The sequence below is a fragment of the Daucus carota genome, chromosome 3 (genome assembly GCF_001625215.2).
Source record: "Daucus carota subsp. sativus chromosome 3, DH1 v3.0, whole genome shotgun sequence".
NCBI lineage: Eukaryota > Viridiplantae > Streptophyta > Magnoliopsida > Apiales > Apiaceae > Daucus > Daucus carota.
Genome location: NC_030383.2, coordinates 42,472,674 through 42,493,096, shown reverse-complemented (window position 1 = coordinate 42,493,096; position 20,423 = coordinate 42,472,674). Strand labels below are relative to the sequence as shown.

At 34.0% G+C, this 20,423-nt stretch overlaps 3 protein-coding genes across 5 annotated transcripts; all 3 read right to left on the bottom strand.

Moving 5' to 3' along the window:
* Positions 1-1,721: 1,721 nt before the first annotated feature.
* Positions 1,722-3,439, bottom strand: LOC108213376 (uncharacterized). Its single transcript, XM_017385165.2, has 2 exons — positions 2,936-3,439; positions 1,722-1,898 (listed from the first exon to the last, which is right to left on the bottom strand). Exons 1-2 carry the CDS (start codon positions 3,437-3,439, stop codon positions 1,722-1,724), a joined length of 681 nt encoding a protein of 226 aa, XP_017240654.2.
* Positions 3,440-7,142: 3,703 nt separating this feature from the next.
* On the bottom strand, positions 7,143-15,313 carry LOC108210573 (integrin-linked protein kinase 1-like). Of its 2 annotated transcripts, none has more exons than XM_017381916.2 (12): positions 15,112-15,313; positions 14,758-15,031; positions 14,266-14,358; positions 13,581-13,664; positions 12,063-12,154; positions 11,843-11,963; positions 11,451-11,530; positions 11,133-11,195; positions 10,199-10,290; positions 10,026-10,114; positions 9,103-9,209; positions 7,143-7,450 (listed from the first exon to the last, which is right to left on the bottom strand). In XM_017381916.2, the coding sequence occupies exons 2-12, from the start codon at positions 15,004-15,006 to the stop codon at positions 7,330-7,332; spliced, it is 1,191 nt and encodes a 396-aa protein (XP_017237405.1). In that variant the 5' UTR covers positions 15,007-15,031; positions 15,112-15,313; the 3' UTR covers positions 7,143-7,329. The 2 variants fall into 2 exon arrangements, with proteins under 2 accessions (XP_017237405.1, XP_063944958.1); XM_064088888.1 differs by having other exon boundaries at positions 9,117-9,209.
* A 142-nt stretch (positions 15,314-15,455) lies between these two features.
* LOC108210572 (protein DETOXIFICATION 14-like) lies at positions 15,456-18,790 on the bottom strand. 2 transcript variants are annotated; one of them, XM_017381915.2, is made up of 8 exons: positions 18,294-18,790; positions 17,351-17,895; positions 17,140-17,226; positions 16,997-17,053; positions 16,375-16,613; positions 16,069-16,274; positions 15,885-15,930; positions 15,456-15,797 (listed from the first exon to the last, which is right to left on the bottom strand). In XM_017381915.2, exons 1-8 carry the CDS (start codon positions 18,534-18,536, stop codon positions 15,784-15,786), a joined length of 1,437 nt encoding a protein of 478 aa, XP_017237404.1. In that variant the 5' UTR covers positions 18,537-18,790; the 3' UTR covers positions 15,456-15,783. The 2 variants fall into 2 exon arrangements, with proteins under 2 accessions (XP_017237404.1, XP_017237403.1); XM_017381914.2 differs by having other exon boundaries at positions 15,456-15,930; positions 18,294-18,789.
* Positions 18,791-20,423: the final 1,633 nt, after the last annotated feature.

Below are 20,423 nucleotides of genomic sequence, written 5' to 3'. Positions count from 1 at the left end.
GAAGAAAGTGGACCGCTTCCTTAGCTATCAAAATGCTCTCGGACGCTTGTCTGCCTCTCATAAAACCCGTCTGCCTATCTCCAACTATGGAATCCAAATGACTTGATAGTCTTGTGGCCATAGCTTTCAACAAAATTTTGATAGAGGAATTGATGAGGCTAATTGGCCTGTAGTCTTTAACTAGCTTCGGATTCGTCACCTTTGGAATAAGAGTCATAAAATAAGAGTTTATACCACGAGGGAGTGAACCTGATCTGTGAAAAGTATTTATAAAGTCCATGACTTTATGTCCCAAGAACGGCCATAAGAATTTGATACTTTTTATATTTAAGCCGTCCGGACCGGGTGCTTTGTCATCTGCCATTGAAGCTAAGATCGCCTCGATCTCTTGCCTGGAGAAATCCCTGACCATACTTAACTTTGCTTTTTCAGAGAGCCGGGGAATTGGAAGGGAACCAATGTTAAAAATCGAATCTGGCCTCTTCTTAAAAAAATCTGAGTAGTGGTTGAGAAAAGCTTGACTAATGTGAGATGGGTCTGACAACCATTTTTGATTCCAGAACAGTTTGAATATGTTATTTTTGCTTCTTCTTTTTTGAATGGCTTGATGGAAGAAACGTGAATTCCCATCCCCGAGCCTTAACCAAGAAATTCTCGCTTTTTGCCGTAGCATAGATTCCCTCTTACTGTACAATTCTTTCAAGTTAAAATTTACTGTTTGGTGTTCTTCTTCTTTTGACTCATGCGCTTCCAGTAGACTTAACTTGTCCTCTAAACTGCGGATCTCTAAATCCAGAATCGATTTTGCATCTCTAGTCCCTGCCTTGATGATTGTTTTGATTTTTCTAATTGCTTGTTGAACATTGATGAGCTTCCAGTTCGGACAATCTCTTACTATGATTTGAATTTTGTCCAGGAGGCTAGCATTTAAGTGACAATTGAAAATTCTGAAAGGTTGAGGCCCCCAACAAGCACATTCACCATACAATAGAAGAGGCTTATGGTCTGATTGCTTTCTACTCAGAGCTTTGACCCACCATTGACAAATCTGGAACCAACTGGCACTGAGAAAAATTCTGTCTAGCCTGCTTTTTTTTCCGTCTGGACCAAACCAGGTATAGCTCGAATTCTTGGGAAAGATTTCAAGTAGATTGCAATCTATTAAGAAGGAGTTAAATTCTTCTGCTTCTTTCTTTCCATAGTTACAATTCCGTCTATCCTCTGCATTCCTGATGCAATTAAAATCTCCAGCGAAACAAACCTTTTCAGAACCTATGCAATTAAGAATTATTTTTAATTCTTGCCAGAGATTCCTTTTCAAGTCCAGGGATAGTGGGCTATATACGTTTACAACATGGAACCTTACCCCATCCTGCAGGAGAAGAAATGTAACCCAAATCCAATGCCTGCTCTGTGCTAACGCTATACACTTGAGTTTATTTAGGCACCACAAAATAGCCAAACCTCCGGAGAGACCAACTGAGGGTTGAAAGATAACTCCATAAACCTCGGGGTTTAAGACTTGATCACTTGGCTTGTTTGTCCAAACTTCACGTTTAGTTTCTTGAAGGCAAATGATGTCAGCTTTATTGATGTTGACTAGATTCCTAAGATTCCTCTTTGCTACATTGTTGTTAATACCCCTACTATTCCATGAAAGTATTTTAACGCTATTCATGAGTACATTGATTTCTATTAAAACTACAAAATATCAAGAGAGTCTAGATCTCGCCTGTGTCCAAGTTCTGACCAATTTCCTGTAAGGCATTGTCCCGATCACCTCTTATTTCAAGGCCCATGCACTCTGCACTTTTTATGATTTCTAGAGCTTCCAACACTGTATTCCCAGTGAGGCCGACTGGAATGATTTGAGTACAATTGTTTGCCACTTGTTTGGTCTGCAGCAAAATTTCACATGAAAAAAAAGTTTTATTTATGTATTATATTCTGAAATTATTTTTGAACACATACACAACGATGAAAAAAAACATGTATTTAGATTTGGATTCTGAAAATTTATATAAAATATAGGGCTCTGCAGCAAAACCTTAGTAGTTTTATGATTCTAAACCGTTGTCTCTTGAATATTTTTACACCTGCTCTTTTGTGTGTGTGTGTGTGTATATATATATGCGCTTGTAAAAGTACAATATCATATGCAGAATTAAGAAAGACAGTGTTTTCTTCCATTTATTTTAAAAGGATAACTATTTATTCTAAAAAAATAATTTAGATTTAATATTAAAATATTCAAAATTAGATATTTAAAAATATTCAACATTAATTTTTTTTAACATATATAAGTATTTATGTTCCATAAAGAAAAATACTCGCACCCATCCAATTTGTCGCTTAAGACCCTCCAACATGGTTGGCTACAATAATGATTAAATTGGATCAATAATCTGTTGAACTTGTAAAATAGTTTGTTTCGATGATATTGATTATATTGATTGATTATATTTAAAAATAATATATTTTTATTATAGTAAATTGTTATAAATAGAATGTAATATTTTAATGTGATAATTAATGGCGTGACATTTGCTATAAATCTATACTCGACAAATATAAGCATCTATAAAAACTTGGCTTATAATCATAGGCTAGATAAAGGAAGAGTATGTTACAAATATGATATTCTTGATAAATTATTTATATTTCTATTTTTATACGTCAATCTCATTTTTTTGTTAATAATTTTTCATGATTCAACTCACTCCGATGAATGCACAAATACGTCAAACATTCTACTTTTAATAGTACTCCTCGTCAGAGGAAAAAAAAGCATTTACATTTTATAATTTCTCTTTCACAAATTAAGAAGAGAAATAAAAAGAATCAATAATACATTACCAAAAGTCGATCTTGAACCAGCTTCCGAATAAGGTTTACGGGGTATGTTTAGTTTGGTTCGATATCATCTCAAACCAACCGGTTCTTCTTCTGCTATTGTTTCCAAAACAGGCTTCTTAGACCTGCACCAAGACAATCTCTGGCTATACTCTGCTGCCGAAAAGTCGTCCACATCATCCAAATTCAGCTTCGGCGCAGCTTCTTCACTGCTATGTTCAACTGCTGCCATTTGAGCCTCTGGCAATATCCTCGCATTCCCAATCGATGCACGCTTCGCAGTTAAAAACAATGTAGCCATATCAGCTGATGTCACAACAGAATTCACTCTCTTCATTGGAAACAGAACATACACTGTTGCCATCTCGAGGTCTTCATCCGCATTCAGGGCGGAGAATCTCCGCCCTATTTTAAGAGTCTTCGAGTTCACGAGAAAAGAACTCGGAGACTCCAACATGAGCTCCGCGGCCTTGATGGGATCGTAAAATTGGCGAATTTCGCCGCTTGGGAATAAGACCTTTGTGGCTCTTGATTGCTTCTTGCCTCTTAAGGGGCTAGACAATGTGCATGAAACGTAGTTACCCATTTGATCAACTAGAACACACAGAATATTTAGGAGTTTGAAATGAGATAGTAGATTAGTCTATGAATTATGTTTTAGACTTGGAGTATAAATAAGATGAAGGGGATATGAAAAAGTCGTTTGTTAAGGAAATTGTTATTGACAGTTGTATTTTATTAGTGGAATGCCTATTTTTGATAAAGTCCACGTCTGATCAAGCGAGGAGCATGGTATTCTACCAAGAAATTCCCTTGCATTTGACACTTTTGTAACGAACTAATTAATTTATTATTTGATTGTGATTCTTTTCATTACGATGGCAGTCTGTATTAGCGCGTGGAGCCCATCACTGCTGTAAATCTTCATCCTTTCGATTTTCAGACCTCAATTTTATCCGGATTTATTTGAGTGTTTACATGTTTTTCATAATCAACATATCACATCTATCTTTATCTTTTGGGAAAGCTGAACACAACGGTTTGATTTGATCAAGAAGCTGTTGAGATGATTCTTTATCTTTTATTGCGTCAATCACACAGTTTTCTTAATTTCTGATTAAATTTGAATTAAATTATTAAAAAGTGTTACACTACCAATTTAATTAAAAAAGAATTTGATTTATCAAAAAATATTTCAATAAAATTTTGATAAATTCTGAATTATTAGAACAACTAATTAAGTTCAAATTTCTCAAAAAAAAAAACTAATTAAGTTCAATGTTCGAAAAATGTACAAAATTTGATGATTGGTCTGTGATATTAAATATTCGACTCTAACTTTTGGACACTCTTTCTCACATTTTTCTTAACATATTCATTTCATCAATGTGCGACTATTTGTCGAACAAGATGTAACGTAACTAATATTGTGAAGTGAAAATATAAACAGCTGGTGTTGGGATGTCTTAATTGAGTAAAGATCAGTGCAGGTTTGTAGCTTAAGCGATAAAAAAAATGATAATAATCTCTTAAGTAAGATTAAGTGTGAAATGAGTTTGGTAAGTGTGAGTTGGCGGTGAGTATGGTGAATTTGTTGGCATTACGAATTTACGATGATGAGTTGATGGGAACGAGCGGCGCATCAATCATGCATAGCCGCGTCCAAAGATCATTTCAACTCATTCTGTCACCATTATTTTATGAACTTGCCTTAAATTAAATTATACACTAGGCTGTGTTCACTTGGATGGAATGAAATGAGGGGAGAATGGAATGAAAAATTATATAGAAATTTTATGAAGAAAGAAAAAAATATGAGCTAATAATGACTAAATTTGAATGAGTTAAATTTTTGTGTGATTAAGATTATAAAGAAATATGATGTAGAGATGGAATGAACATTCCTTCCAAAACATGTGGGATAAAATTGTAGTTAAAATAATATGAATGGAATGATTGAAGGAATGAAAATTGTATACATTTTATTTGATCAACACTATTTTTGAGTATAAAATTCATTCCATTCACTCCGAGTGAACACAATCTAATAAGATGATAGTCCTTTGTATAGAGTACTATCTACATCAATCATTCATCACCCGAATTCTCGCATCTTGTGGTAGCTACCATTATTGTATCAAGTCTGAACTTGTGAATCTCTCTCATCACTATATATTATGATCTCTTAATATAATTTAATACTACGATTATTATAAGATTAAGGGGCAGTGTAAATAGCTCCATTCCATGGATGAGGGTTGCTTGCGGACACGAGCAGCCACGATACAAGCAAAACAATCGAGTATTGACCAACAATTCGATTAAATTATTAGTATATCCTTAATTATAAAAAACTAATGATGGTCAGATGTAATAATTCCGGAAAAGAATTCAAAATGACACATGAATATGCATTTCGCAGCTCCAAAGTACATACCAACCTTATTTAAGTGCTATATTAATTGCCCTATTATGATATGATATGCAGAGACTGTCAGAGCAAATATATATATATTCTGAATTAAAATATTTTACATAATTTATTTTAATTCTCCCCATATAATTATATATATCAAGTGACGTGGTATTTGAAATTCTTTTGAGAATAAATTCGGGAGGTCTTTGTTTTTTCTGTGGGCCAAACACCCTGCATCTTGGTGTCATTTTACAACGAGTTTGCATCGAGTGGAATCAGAGCTCTGTCAATTAGTACATGTACACAGTACATATATCGGCAGTTTGGCGATACCGCACTGAAGAAACCCGCTTTGGCAATTGGCATTATGATCATCATACATTTATTTGTTATATGCAGCATTCCATGCTGGTGCAGATTTCTTAAATAACATGCCTACTGCTGTGGTAGGACTTCAAGTGATTACAATATGCATTACAACGGCATATAATCACACCATGGCAAAAAATAGAAGTATCAAGTTTAGTTTTCTCATGTTTCGTTATAAGCTGGGGTGAATGTGAATGGATGCAATATTGCAATGGAATGACTGAAAATCAAAGGAAATAATAAGAGGCGGAAGGAAGACATGAAAAAAAGAAGTTTCTATATAAGATTTGGGTTGCAAAGAAGATGATATGGAATGGAGTACTCCCTCACAAAGGGGGGAGTTTAAACTCTTGTCAAGGATTATAGGAATGAAATTTTAGACATCTAATTATATCGTAATTCATATTTCATTCCATTTCCTCCGTTTTCTTTCATCCCAGCCAAACACAATATCAGAATCTGATCTCACATCAGACATTTCCCAAGAATAACAACAATCTGGCAGAAAAGTTCATTTACAACCAAACAAATGCCATTCTAAGAGACTGATAAAATAACTTCAGCAGCCTACAAATATAGGCATGCCATTTAATAGGAAAATGGATCATTAACATAAGAAAGTTTAGAAACCTCAGCATGTCGAATTGGGTTCAGCTTTAAGGTTTTCAACGATCTTTAGATTCAGATTTTAGATGCAACTAAAGCACTCCTGCATTATAATGATATTTCATTACAGTCAAGGTTAGTTCTGATTTGAAAAGAAAAAGTCTCATATAAATACAAAATATGGAATATGTTTGCTAGATACTGACCAATTGCCTTCGGACTAAGCAACTCGCTGCACATTTATGGTTGCAGCATTATAAAGATTCAAACTACCAGCTCTTAACATCACAATGGATCTCAAGGATCAAAGGGGATAGCCTGATGAAACGACTTTCCTCTGACCCCGTTGGATGACAAGGTTACAGGACAGTTATATACTGATAATAAATGTGATTAACAAAAGAGAAAAGGATCTGATCCCGTGTTCATCTTTGATATATCCAGGATCTATGTTCATGTTCTTAGTATCATTACTCTACATAATATGACACCAGAGTGCTATCTGGGTACATATATGTTGATATTTGATATTATAATTTATAAAGCGGTTGAAACTTTGCAATGAACGCCCCGACATGTATGACTAGCTCTAAACTGTGGACTATGCCTACAAATTCTTTTAACCAAACAAAAGCACACACTGCTTTTCCACCACAACAAAGAGTCGCCCACACCAGAACGGCAAAAGGGATATATCTAGCAATAGCAGCCGAAAAGCTTAATTTATGAGAAAGTTTATGCTTCATATCTAATCGATAAATATTCCTAAATCTAAGACTACTGAGCTACAAAGTCATTGCTTCTGCATATATTTCTTGTCAAGCAACCAGCTCTCCTAAAAAGCTAAGTGTTAGGATGAGGCCTTAACTAGATCACAAACATTTAAAACATGACTATATGTAATATTATTGTAAACTCTTTAAAAAAGGTAAATGTATGTCATACATTGTACATTAATTAATATACAAATATATGGACTGGTAAATAAAGCAATATCCATTATGTCATGAAAGTTTGCTGGTGAATACCTTGACCGGAAATTTTATAAAAAGCTTTCATTACAGTGCTCCACGCAGTTAATATGCTCAGCAGACTGGACAAGCAGCTTTTCCCAGACGCTGTGAAACTTCTTCTAGTGTATCTATGATTCCGTCAAATGTAGGCCTCTTTATGGAAGGATCTTTTGTAATACAATGCTGAATCATCCTGCAAATAGAACATCGTTGAATCATCATCTCAAAATATGCTGCACATATATGTGTAGAACAAGCAGTCACTCATCTAGTGCAGATGATTAAGTTTCTATTGCATCATACTTGTAGAATGTAGATACAAATTAATAATGTTAGAGATTTTACAGGAAGAATTTTGATTGTCTTTTTGACAATACTGCCCATGTAATTGCAAAAGAAGAAAGGAAGTACAAAGATATCATCTATGCACATGCCCGAGCACACACTCAATACTTAGAAAACAATTTATCACCTTTAGATGTATATTATACAGCTAACCATGATCAACCAGCTGAATGACACAACCACTTAGATTATGATTCATGTCTTCCTCCTCTCTTTTTTTTGGCCAAGACTGGAACTCATCTTTACCTATCATCCTCATCTGTTCTAGTGCACTCAATTTATACTCTATCCTATTTTACATTAGCTACTTACTGGAGAATACCGAATTCAAGTTTAAATTCGATTACCAAAATCTAAAGAAAAATATAACTGCAGTTAGCAGATTTATACAGAAAGGTTGACAAAATGTTAAAACAAACAGCATGAAATTATCAAGCTTTCGTAACCCAAGGCTAATAGGCCGAGCATTTGGTGTAATTCTAATTTAAATAGTACTATCATTTGCCTGTGCTTTCTAATGGTCCACATGTAAGATTGATTACACTTTAAATAGTAAGTTTCACACAAAATACAATCTTATATAATGTTGAGCTGCTAAAGGTTAACAAGCATAGTATGGGATTACATTATAGCTACATTCTGAAAGAAGAATACGTGGTTCTCTAGCAACATATTTATACATCATCATTATTATTATTTATTTACTTATGTCATGCACTCATTGACATTTTCACCATGTGAGCATGTAATTTAGAACCATATGGACTCTGGATTAACACCCATCATACAAAAAATAATGTATCGGAGAACCTGCTATTACCAGTACTGTGGCTGTCAACTTATTTATGAGATAAGACCAACCGAAAAGTTCATCACTGTGTACTTTATAGGATCAACCATGTTTGATGCTAGTATTTGATAATTGTAATATTCACATTACTTTCTACGTCAAATATTTGAAATATATAGGGAAAATTAGAACATATTCTGTACATTTTCAAAATCATATTCTTTCTTTTAACAACCAGAGTCACAGAGACAACCTTACCACCCTTTGTAATATACCAGAAATTTATTATCTATACTAGTTTGTGGATTTGAATGGATGAATCATATTTTCGAATACAAACATATTTATTGGATATAACAGGAATCAGTTTCATAGTTCCTATATTCTTGTGTATGTTCTTCAGCTTTAGCAATAGCCATGACAATTATGGTGCGGGGGTAAATAATATACTATGTATGGTATTTCTATATTACAATGGAACATGACATACTATTCTCAGCTACTGTAGATCTGTACATTCAGCAAAGCAATTGACATCTGAATTGGTATCTCAGATCAAATAGACTTTAAATAAGATATAATATGTAGTTGAGATGTTATATAAGATAGTGCATATATAGTTGGCATGTGTTTAGCAAAATCCCAAAGATGTCTATTATTAAGCATCATATAAAGGTCATGATGGAGCAGAAAACTATATAATTACTTACTGTTGGATTCTTACAGGACAGCGACTTAAAGGGAACTTCAATTCATCAACAGACGTGAGATTAATCAGGCCTGAATTTGATCTTTTGAGTTGTCTTCCCTCAAGCATCTGAAACACATTTCTCAATGCACTTGCAGTGAGATATTACTTATGAACAATTTAATTATTTATAGAGAGATAGCAACAAATGTATATCAAGTTAGTAGGAACTGTATACAATTCTTTTTTCAATGTAGATTACTGAATGATTCCATATTCAGAATATAATGCCACTTCTCATCCGGAACATCAATATGTAATGTGACTTCTCACTTGGTTTTAATGCAGATGCAAATATGCAACAGCACATGAATATACAGTTGCTTTATTTGTCTTTCTATACCGTAACTTTAATATCTTTTGAACTAGCTATTTACAAGCTAGACATTCAACTACACATCAACCTCTTGTCAATATTTGGAGCAACTACGAGTGCTCATATTCTAAGCATATATAGAATTAAAGGTTGAGAGCTCCTTGAGATGTAATTACAGGGTTATGAGCAAGTCAATGTGAAGTATCACTAAACTACTAGTCTTTACTCTTTTAGATGAAAATAAGCATTTAAACTATTTCAAAAAAATATTGTAAGATAGAATTGCTAAAATTATTGTCTCAGTTTCCAGAATAATATTCTGAATCCTGCCAAGCTAGAATAATTTCACTGTTTAGTTTTGATGCTTTAATTTGTAAGTAAGGAAGTTTCTGGAAGGCTGCAAATATTTCACGGTTTTATTTATCTATTTCTCCTCTTTCCACTGTATTTGTGAACTGAGAATGAGTGAAAATCCCACAGAACTAGTATGCAGTGTCAATGGGTTAATCTGTGTAACTGAATAAATAAAAAAGGGTATGCAAAAGCTGTGATGCAAATAATAGCATTACCTCATAAAATATAAATCCAAAAGATTGAACATCCCTCTCTGTATTATTAGATGAATTGTTTATGATGCCGGAAATATTGGTCCTCTGGGCTGTAATACAAAATAATTTTATTGGACTGTGTAAGGTTATAGTTCGAATGGAAATTCAAAATGAATATAACAATGCTAGCATACAGCTATCCTGATTAGGTGGTATCCGTTTATATACCATCTGGACCCAATATTCACCAATTTTTAAATGGCCACCTTCATCTTGCAATAAATTTCTGTACCAAATTAACAAAATGATTAATCAAACCTTAAACTACACAAATCTTATGTAGTAGCTCAACATAAACATATATAAACTTTTTAAAAGGGCTTATGTTACGGCTGTTTGCTGAATATACTGTGGCTTTGCTTCTGCTACGTCTATTTGCTAAAATTATTTGTTTTAACAGAAAAAAATAGCATCCGGGAAGGATAAACTAGCATATGTACTTACAAGTTTCTCGATATTGGATTGCAGCTGTAAAAACATATGTACTTAGAAAGGAACATTTCAATACTTTGCTGCAAAAATTATTTTCGATCGGTTCATATCCTAAACAAGTCTACACCAAAATAGCAGTAGAAGATTATCAAATCTGGAGCTCCAGTGACGTGTACATTTAGAAAGTCTTCGAAGAATGAAAAACTGATGGATGACATTCGTATGTCAGATGATAAGCATGATCGTGTCACACTGTCACTAGTTGGTCAACAGTAAAGAAAGTGATGCGCAATTGCAAGAGCTATTAAATACCTTTTACAATCACATTTTGCTGACATATAATGAATTCATATTGAAACTATAGGCAACAAACTGAACATGCTAAAGTAAGACATATATTCTGTGTAGACTCCTTCAGGCTTATTAAATATATATTAAGAAATCAGAGTTCAGAATCTTTTCTTTAGTAAGAAAAAGTAATTATCATTCCACTAAAAATCATTAAAACCAAGTATCAAAATCATCAATAATTTCTACAAGAATGTTAAAGCAAGAGAGCTCGTGGGCTTGAAATTATTTAAAAAACTAGTTTTTATTAGGCAAAGCCAGAACAGAATCTAGTTTAACAAGCCTTACCTTGGATCCAAATGATTGTGCACTATAGGAAAGGGCTTGTGCCCATGAAGATAATTCATTCCCCTGCCAATATTCACCAAATTAGCATCAGCTCATCTTTTTAAAATATCACAGAAACTTTATGTAAAACATATTACAATGCAGAACTGAGAAAATTATACTGAAAGTTGTCACACACATCACACATGTATATATGTTGGCGTGTACGTGTGTCTTAAATTTCCCAATATAAATAATATGTTGCTGAGAGTTACTAGTTATCTCAAAGAAGTGGCATCCCATTAATATATACAAATGCAAAGGACAGGAACACATTACCGAGCAATGTCAAGTGCATAACGCATAGCTGTAGCCAAGTCAAGCCGAGTTTTCTTCGTTAAAATGTTTTCCAAATTTCCCTAGCAGAATCAATAGACAGAGATGATTTCATTTATAGTCATACTGCATTGCTGGATCATTATATAATAAAACAACTTATGGTCTCAAATGCATAGAAATCCTGACATGATATCACATATATGAAAAAATATTGTGATACGAAAGGGCTACCCTGCATGTACATAATATTAACTACCTACAATTTATAATAGGTAACTAGTTGCCAGTCAAGATAACATCATGCACTGATTTATATATTTTTTAATTTATCATAACATTTCTCAGTAAATTTATAAAAAAACTAACACGGCCAAAAAATCGGGATTTCTTACTTCAGATAGATGCTCTGTGATAAGGATCATCTCCTCACCATGCAAAATAGATCCAAGAAACTGCAGTATATTAGGATGCCGAAGTTCCCTCAAATTAGTGTTATCCGTTGCAGTCAACACCCTAAATTAAGTTTCAAGCACACTATCAGTAAATTAACTATTCAAAGATAGCCAGTAAGCTAGGAAAAGACAAATGAATTTACAGCGATAAAGAACAAACATGTTAACAGGGTGAGATATCTCTCTTTTAAATATTGTTTTTACAACCCATGTTCCACGCCACTTCACCTTTTCGGAATCTCCATACACACCCTGACACGAACCACAAAAGAAAGTTTAGGATCTGTTGTCTGATTATATAACTAACCATGCATTTTGAATCAGTAAAAAGCTAACATTGTTACAAACTGGTTAAAAAAGTACAGAGGATACTGCAAAAAGTTTTTTTATAAACACAATACCAAGCTAGCTCTCAAATAATGGTATTGAAAATGTTCTGTAGGATGACAGTCACAAATGATTCAAGATTACATTCAAACGGTGCTTGACAGAAGTTTCATGGGGTTGACTTGAGTTAGATGAATGACGCAGCCACGTAGATTATTTGTTTGGAACTTATTAGACTAAAGACTAAATGGAGTTTGATTAGACTGCCTAAGCCAAGGTAAAAAAATGTTTGCCTAAAATGTGACTAAATAAAGATAAAAAAATTGAGTTTGAAGAATTTCAAAAGGAACAATTGTATATCAATATTGTCATACATTCAGCTTGCTTAAATGCACTGAACAATGACTCATTAGTTTGCCTGTTTGAGCACTAATGCATTAAATATGACTACCTTAGATATTGCTCAGGTATCTAATGTTGTGTTTGGTTGGGGTGAATGATTCCGGAAAGAATGGATTAAAAAATGAACTATGTTATGGGCAATTGTTAAGAAATTTCATTCCTTTCTCCATTCCATTCCGTACCAAATGTGCTAGAGATCACTCCTTTAATTTGAGATGGAATGCTCCATTCTCTCCTACCCCCGGTTTCTTCACAAATCTCGTTATAACAATTTTGCACTCACTTAATTTTTATTTCAAAACTTCCCTTCTATCTCTACTAGTTTCAAGTAATTTTACTCATTCCATTCCATTCTCCCCAACCAAACACAACATAAAGGTTGTACGGATAAGAAAGGTATAATTAGCAATGTAAAGGGAGGAAAAGGAACTTACTTAGCACCTTGACATATGCTGTTTTATGGTGTTTTCTAAGCATCTTGATTTATCTCTGTCCACTTTTTCTGTCTTTCTGCTTTATATTAGTGTTTGTTTATGGGAAACATACAAGATTTTTATATCTAAATAAACAAGTCAGAAAACTAAATCACATTGCACTTGAATAATCTTTTATGTCAAATTTTAAATTTATTGGGCAACAATACTCAGTTAAACTACAATTATAATTTCACTCCTTTTCCAAAAATTCACAATCTGATTTTATTCTCTTAAACATTTAGCATTCATTTTTTCTTTGAAACCTGCATCCATCACATTGATTCTATAAATGATAATAAAAAGATCTTCTACTTAATTATCAAGGTTGACAAAAAAACAGAAAAGTAAATCTAGGAGCACTACAGCAGTACAGCTAATAGACTGACTCAAAGAATATAGAGTGACCATCTCAAAGACAGGCTTAATAATCCAACTACGCTTTAACCAGAAGGTATAATGTAATTATACTGTACCTGCTTAATTGACGTGGAGTATTGCATGTTAAGTTCTGACATGTCGATGTCCACTTCATTCGACTCTTCTTCAGGACGAACTGTCTGCAAAACAAATTGACATACAAAGAGTGGGAATAAGCTACAATTTTCATCCCAGTGCAATCTTCAGGGACAAAACCCCAAAATAGCTGCCTATTTAAGAAAACAAAAGTGAAACATGAGATTCCTCTTCAGTATTCAATTAACTGCTCAACGCGCTCATATATACATATATAGATTGATAGGTGAACATTTCCAACCTAATTTCAGTTGCATAAATATGATGAGATGAATGAATTTGAGGTGCATCTAGTTGAAATTCAGCAGGCTGGAAAATATAATAATTTTTCCCAACCTCCAAATTATCCTTCAATCTAATGATCTGCCACTCTCTCATTTGACTCGAGACAAACTTTAATCTTATTGAAGGCAGTCTGTATGATAACAGACATGTAGCTTTTTCGAGAGCCAACAAATCTTGTGTGTTTATGCATGCGTAAGAGTATATATCATATTTGCGAAAATTGAAGACTTACATATTTAATTACAGGTCTACAGCCCTTCAGATTAGTTGTACATGTTTAGGAGGATAAAAACTTACTAAATCTCAAAGCTTTAATTGTTATATAAAATTGTAAAAGTAGTGGTACTAAAAATCGTGTACCATTGAATGGTGATTGATAGTATCTCTGCCACCATTCACTTCAAGAATTCTGCATATGTCACGATGTCCATATAGCCTTGCATCTGTCAACGGCTTGATGTTAACAAAAAAGAGCTACAGCAATTAGTTTTCGCTATTCTTTAGCTATTCAAGGAGTAAAACTATATAGGGATACCCAAAAAACTGCCTGAAACAAAAAATTAGGGGTTTAACAAACCTAATTATGTAATCCAATAATGATCCAATTTCAAAAACCATCAAACTAACATTAAACAGATTTAAACACCATTTCACACGGCTGCACGGCCCAATAAACAGTAAATACTAGCATAATTTAACAATAAAGAAATTCTTAAAAGTAGTTGAGAAAACCCCAAACTTTAACAATTTTAGTAACTAGACTTTGCTAATTTCGCTAAACAAAACAGTAAACACGAAACGTAATCAAACTAAATTAATCTCACATGCACTTTGCACTAGTAAAACGCTTACAGTTCGTTGCCACCGATCTTGAAGGTTAACATCAGCTTTGTATTGCACAAGAAGCTCGACAATCGAGGAATGTCCTTCACTAGCTGCAAGATGCAGAGCAGTTCTCTTATCATAATCCTGCACATTAGGAGAAATGCCTTCCCTCAACATCATGTTAAGTCCAACTCTATCTCCCCTCGATGCAAAACTCAGAAAGTTCCCGATCAGTTGCATGTCAAAATCGTTGGAGAAATCGCCACAACTCGACATACCGATATTGTAAGAACTATGATTCCTATAATAGAAAACCGCTTGAATAAATTCAGAACAGTCATTTGATAAGCCGGGATTGTATAAGAAGTTATGATTGTTTACCTGAATGCAAAATGTTGATGCTCTGAGAGAGAGCAAAGGGGGAGACAGAAAGAGACATGGTTGTGTAATATATATGGGCAATGTCAGTTTCGGACAAGAAATGGCGGGGATGTCAATGAGGTTTTGGATTTAACGTGTGGTTAAATCTCACGCCTCTCGGGATTTATTTATTTCTCAAAGTCTGTTTAACATTTTGTTCGGTGCGGGCAAGATTTGCGTACATTTTATCATTCTCGGGTCGTGTGTTTGATTTTAAAAGAATTTTGAGACCTAATAGTTATACGTTTCTTTAGATGTTTTCTCGTGCAAAAGGTAAAAAATAAGCGAGACAAGACAAAAGGGAAAGTAGAAAACGAGTTGCTTCTATTATTTTTTCAATACAAGTTATCCTCTCTTTAGCTAATTCTTTCTCTATGTGATCATCATTGTCATCAAGAAGGCTTTAACATTTACAACGTTTCGGCAATTTGATGGTAGTATCTTAAAAGGTTAAAAATAACTAAAATTCGAACCAGCTTTCAGAATCAGAGCTTTCATGTTCAGTAAGCAAAGACTCTTGGCCCGTGCTGCCGGAGAAATTCTTGTATTCCATATGCAATTGTTACAAGTCTTCTCAGTTATCACGATTTTGTTTCAAAAATCTCTGTTTTGCAATGTTCCGTTTAAAAGCAGTTATTGAACAAGTACTGCATTCACAGAGGGGAATCTTGGTGAGACGAGGCTAATGTATCGTGTAAATAGTAGTTACAAAGGTAAGCTAGTGGAAAGTTGACCGTATTTGAATTCATCCTCAAATATCCTTTCCCTCGCCTTTCTTGCCTGTAATACCATTAACAACAACAGAACAAGTCATCAGAGGATTACTCATTTCCGTAAAAGATCCAAAGAAATGAAAATTTTGAAATATCTTTTATACAGCGAACAGAATCACGTATATGCCAGTAAACTAACAAAAACCTGTTTTTGCCAATCTGTGCAGCTTGTTATGACAGAAAGCATAACACATTGCACCAGGGCTCCTCCAAGAAAACCTGACCAAAGGCCCTTTCCTCCCAAATGCAGAACAAAACCAGATATCAGGGCTACTGGAATCCCAACCAGATAATATGCTCCGAGATTTACATAGGCCCCGATATGTTGCCATCCTGTTCCTCTAGCAATCCCTACCAAATGGAAAATTATTTTGTCCAAGTACCTTTACGGCTCAAATTTTGTACTATGAAGGAAAATTGTAACTTTACAGTGTCTGAGTGAACATATTACCTGAAACTACAGCTTGTAAGCTGTCCATTATCATGGAAAGACAAATAATTGGGGTCATATCTTTGACATAGTCTATGACTTCCTTTTCATAGCCAAATGCATATCCAAGAACATCTCGGCAGCAGTAAAGAAATGAAACCGCAATAATAACTTCTGCTGCTCCAAGAACCATTACTGTCATCGTAGCTAGTTGAGCTGCATTTGGATTACCAGCGCCTAGTGCATTAGATACTCGAGTACTGCATAAGAGCAACAGGTATTCTTTAAGTGCAGAATTCAGAAACTAAATAAGTAAGTTATATTTTATTCATTCACCGCATCAATACGTAAATACAAAAATATTGATTTGGAACCACTAACCAGGACATACTAAATAACGTCAGTCATCCTAAAGGCAGTTTCCTATCATCTATAACACAAATAACAGTAACATTTCATCATAAAATATATAATATATCAACATCTATTCATAATAATAATTATAATGCGTATACATTAATACTATATGAGATTGAAGTAAGCCATTTGAATTACATTGTAAGCAATATTGCACAACTTGCAAAACTTCAGTTTTATACTAGTGAATCATACACAAAACTTGCAAAAGATTTTCTAGACCAACCTGGCAGCAGCCCCGAAAGAATATGGTATATAATAGTGCAGTGCAGTCACCGTAAAGCTGTTACAGTAAGACTATGAAATTGTAAATCTGTTAAGTAACAAAGAAATAATCATATAGTTGCAAATTAAGATATATAAGCCTACCATATTGAAAGAACTGAAGTCTCAAGTTGGGGATTTGCCAATTTTCCAGCAAGCAGTATTATTAGCTCGAACGACCACCACTCTAGACTGTTATCAAAGCACCCAAAACAATGTAAAGCAACCAAGCAGATCATACATGTTTAAATAAGATAAAATAACAAGAAGTGCCCAAATAATCAAAGATCCCAGGGAGATAAATTGAGATTATTACCAGACCATGACAGCAGAAGGGATAGCAAAGCGAAAAAACTCCCTGATATTCAAAAAAACATCACTTGAGAAGGAGACACGAGTCTTTTCACAGGACGACGAGTATTTCACATAAATTCCAAGCAAAATTACATTCAACCAATATGAAAAACCAAGGGATAAAGCTGCCCCACTGCTTCCCAAATTAAACTTAAACACTAATGCCCAACAAAGAGGTATGTGTAATATAAGAGCCGCAATTGAGCTTAAGACCATCGGAAGGATCAAACTCTGCGATTGCAAGTAGCGAACAAGTAGTTGAAGTATAGCATAGGGGAACAGCGTAGGAATCAGCCACATTGCGTATATGCTAGCTTCATGTGAGATTAAAGGGTCTTGGCCAATCAATACAAGGAATTCATCCATGTAGAGCCATAAAAAAGATACTGGTATACAAAGTACAAGGAGAGAGATAATAGCACCATAAGTATAAATTCCAAGCCTTTTGTATTGCTCTGCACCATAAGCTTGTCCACACAACGTCTCCAGCGCGCTAGCCAGTCCAAACTAAACGCCAAATTCAACATTCAATTCTCAGACCACGAATCAAATTTACCAGGAATTGGTACACCCAATTCAACAATACACTCAATACTCAACAACATTCAGTAACCCCACAGTCCAAAATATATTAGCCTACAAACTTTACAAACAGAAACTCCGGATTTTAGTCATTTTTGATTTGTATGCACATAAATACTAAATCTAATTCGTTAATAATCAATTCTACAGATAAAGAAAATATATTTCCGCTCGGATGATAAACTTTCTTGAATAAAAGAACTCCTTTTCTCGTATTATATTTCTATACAATTCAAAGTACATAATTGATAATTCTTTGCCCAAAAAAAGTAGTTTAGTAAATCTTGTGCAGTAAGACTATAAGCTACAGAAAAGTAGAGTACCATAAGGCTAAAGCCGGTGACATTAGTGAGAGAAGTGGCCACAGCAGCGCCGGAGAGTGAGAGTTCACCGAGATGGCCCACCATCATCATGGAAATGACACGTAAGAGGTTCTGCGAAACAGTTACAAGCACCATGGGCATGGCTATGCAGCTCATCTTCTTCATCTCTTCCATAAATCCATCCCATTTACAAATCTTACTTTCCTTGTTCACACTTACCAGCAGCACTTGATCCATATTCATCAACTTTATCTTCTATAAAACACTAGCACTAACTACTTACTTAGTAACTATAATTATAACAAGTACAAGTAACTAATATTATAACAAGTTGAGTTGAAATTAAGGAAGACAGCAGTTAGTGTTTCTCTCATACTATTGTTCGAATGGAATGATTAAGCAGCACATGGTATGACACAACAAAGTGTAATTGTCTTCATAGTTCTTACACCTTTTTTCTTATCCTTTTCTTCTTGGTTTTTCCGGTTTCATGATTCATGCTTGCTTTTAAAGGAGGGCTACTAGCCAGAAATAAATACATTTGTTTTATGTTAAGTTTTCGGTTGGCTCATTCATTCTAAGGGTCTATTCGATTAGGAATTTGAACGATTTTTTTTTTTTTTTTCATTTATGAAATTTGAGCGTATTTCATTGGAATTGTTTAAAATTTATTAATTCTTGGGATATCCGATTGAGATTTTAAATTAAGTTACAAATCTGAGGTATTCAATCAGGATTTTAAATTTTGCTTAAAAATATGATAGTATTCAGTTGAGAATGTTTAGAATCCGTTAAATCTGATGGTATTCAAATGCTGATGGATTTTTTTGGATTTCATAAAATGATGGATTTTTTGGGATTTTGAAACATTATGCTTAAATTCTAAAAAATCTATATTAACTCTGTTATATTTTATCAAAATACAAGCAAAATCAAAATCAAATACAATCAATTAAAATCTCAATCGTATACACTCCATAACTTTCTAATTTTTTGAGTACGTGGCTACAAGTTCAAGGCTGTCCTCACGATGAAATGGAACGGGGATAGTATAATAAAACTTATATTCTAAATTGAGGGTTATTAGAGAAAATGTTTTCAATTTTCATTCTTTCATTCATTTTATTATAAACTATTTGAACTAGAAATCCGTGTTTTGAGGTGTTAGTCTTGTTTGTTTCGTCATCAATCAAAGTGGTAGAAAACTCGTTTTGTAACTCAATCAATATTAACGAGACCCTAAAAACCAAAACTCTAGCCTCCTCTCTTTCTTCTTTTTTGAGCGGCCGTCGGAGATTTCATCGATTTTCATTGATGAAAAGCTCCGAGTCAGTTTATTTTTTCTTGATTTGTTCTCGTTTTATTAATAATAATCTCTACCAAATCCGTTCCAAGATTTTAGATCTACTCGATTTTCTAGATTTCGATTTGGTGATAAATCAAGTGAGACGAGTCAATAATGAGTTAAGCGACTGTGATTCAATTTTAGCCATAGTCGTGATTACATATATTTATATTCGACAAGGTAAGGATCGTGTGAATTGACCCCACGACCATGGTATGAGTTCAAAATCTTTTGTTTTAGTGCTTTTAAATGAATTTGTGTTATATGTCCTTTGTAATTGGTTATATATTTAGTTATTGAATTTTATGGTTCGTTTTATAACTAGGTTTATAAGACTTGTTGTTTCTTTGATTTGAATTATTGTGCCCCTTTTAAGAGAGTGCCATAGTTGATGGCTTTTTGATTGTGTACTGCGATTATGTTTGTCGTTTATTAATGGTTGTGTCATTTTAGATAACTTTGTTTCGATGCCTTGCATGATCTTTCGTGCTTGATTATTTTCTTCTTTCTTTTTTTTTTCTCTCCCTCTTTGCTTTCTTCCTTTCCGCGGCTTTTTGCCTTTCATTTGGGTTTACGTTTCGGTCATTAAAGTTTTATTGGCTAAATTTTCGGGGCTATCTCTGCATGACCTTTGCTAAGTCGGTAGATTTTTTTGAATGAAGGTTTTCCTTTCTTCCTAGTTCCGTGGAATTTATATTTCTTTCGAGTGTTTTTTTTCAAACATCAAAATTTTTATCTAATTTTTGTGGGGTTTTATCATGTCCTTTGGTTAGATGAAAGTTTTC

Coding starts and splice junctions, on each gene's coding strand:
- LOC108210572 (XM_017381914.2), bottom strand. CDS start 18,536: ATGAATATGGATCAAGTGCTGCTGGTAAGTGTGAACAAGGAAAGTAAG. Junction 16,614..16,996: donor TCTTTCGGGGCTGCTGCCAG/GTTGGTCTAGAA, acceptor GCTCTTATGCAG/TACTCGAGTATCTAATGCAC. Junction 16,275..16,374: donor CTTACAAGCTGTAGTTTCAG/GTAATATGTTCA, acceptor TCCATTTGGTAG/GGATTGCTAGAGGAACAGGA.
- LOC108213376 (XM_017385165.2), bottom strand. CDS start 3,439: ATGGGTAACTACGTTTCATGCACATTGTCTAGCCCCTTAAGAGGCAAG. Junction 1,899..2,935: donor CAATAGCAGAAGAAGAACCG/GTTGGTTTGAGA, acceptor ATTTTGCTGCAG/ACCAAACAAGTGGCAAACAA.
- LOC108210573 (XM_017381916.2), bottom strand. CDS start 15,006: ATGTCGAGTTGTGGCGATTTCTCCAACGATTTTGACATGCAACTGATC. Junction 12,155..13,580: donor ACTCCACGTCAATTAAGCAG/GTACAGTATAAT, acceptor GGTTCGTGTCAG/GGTGTGTATGGAGATTCCGA. Junction 10,115..10,198: donor ACCACCTAATCAGGATAGCT/GTATGCTAGCAT, acceptor TTTGTATTACAG/CCCAGAGGACCAATATTTCC.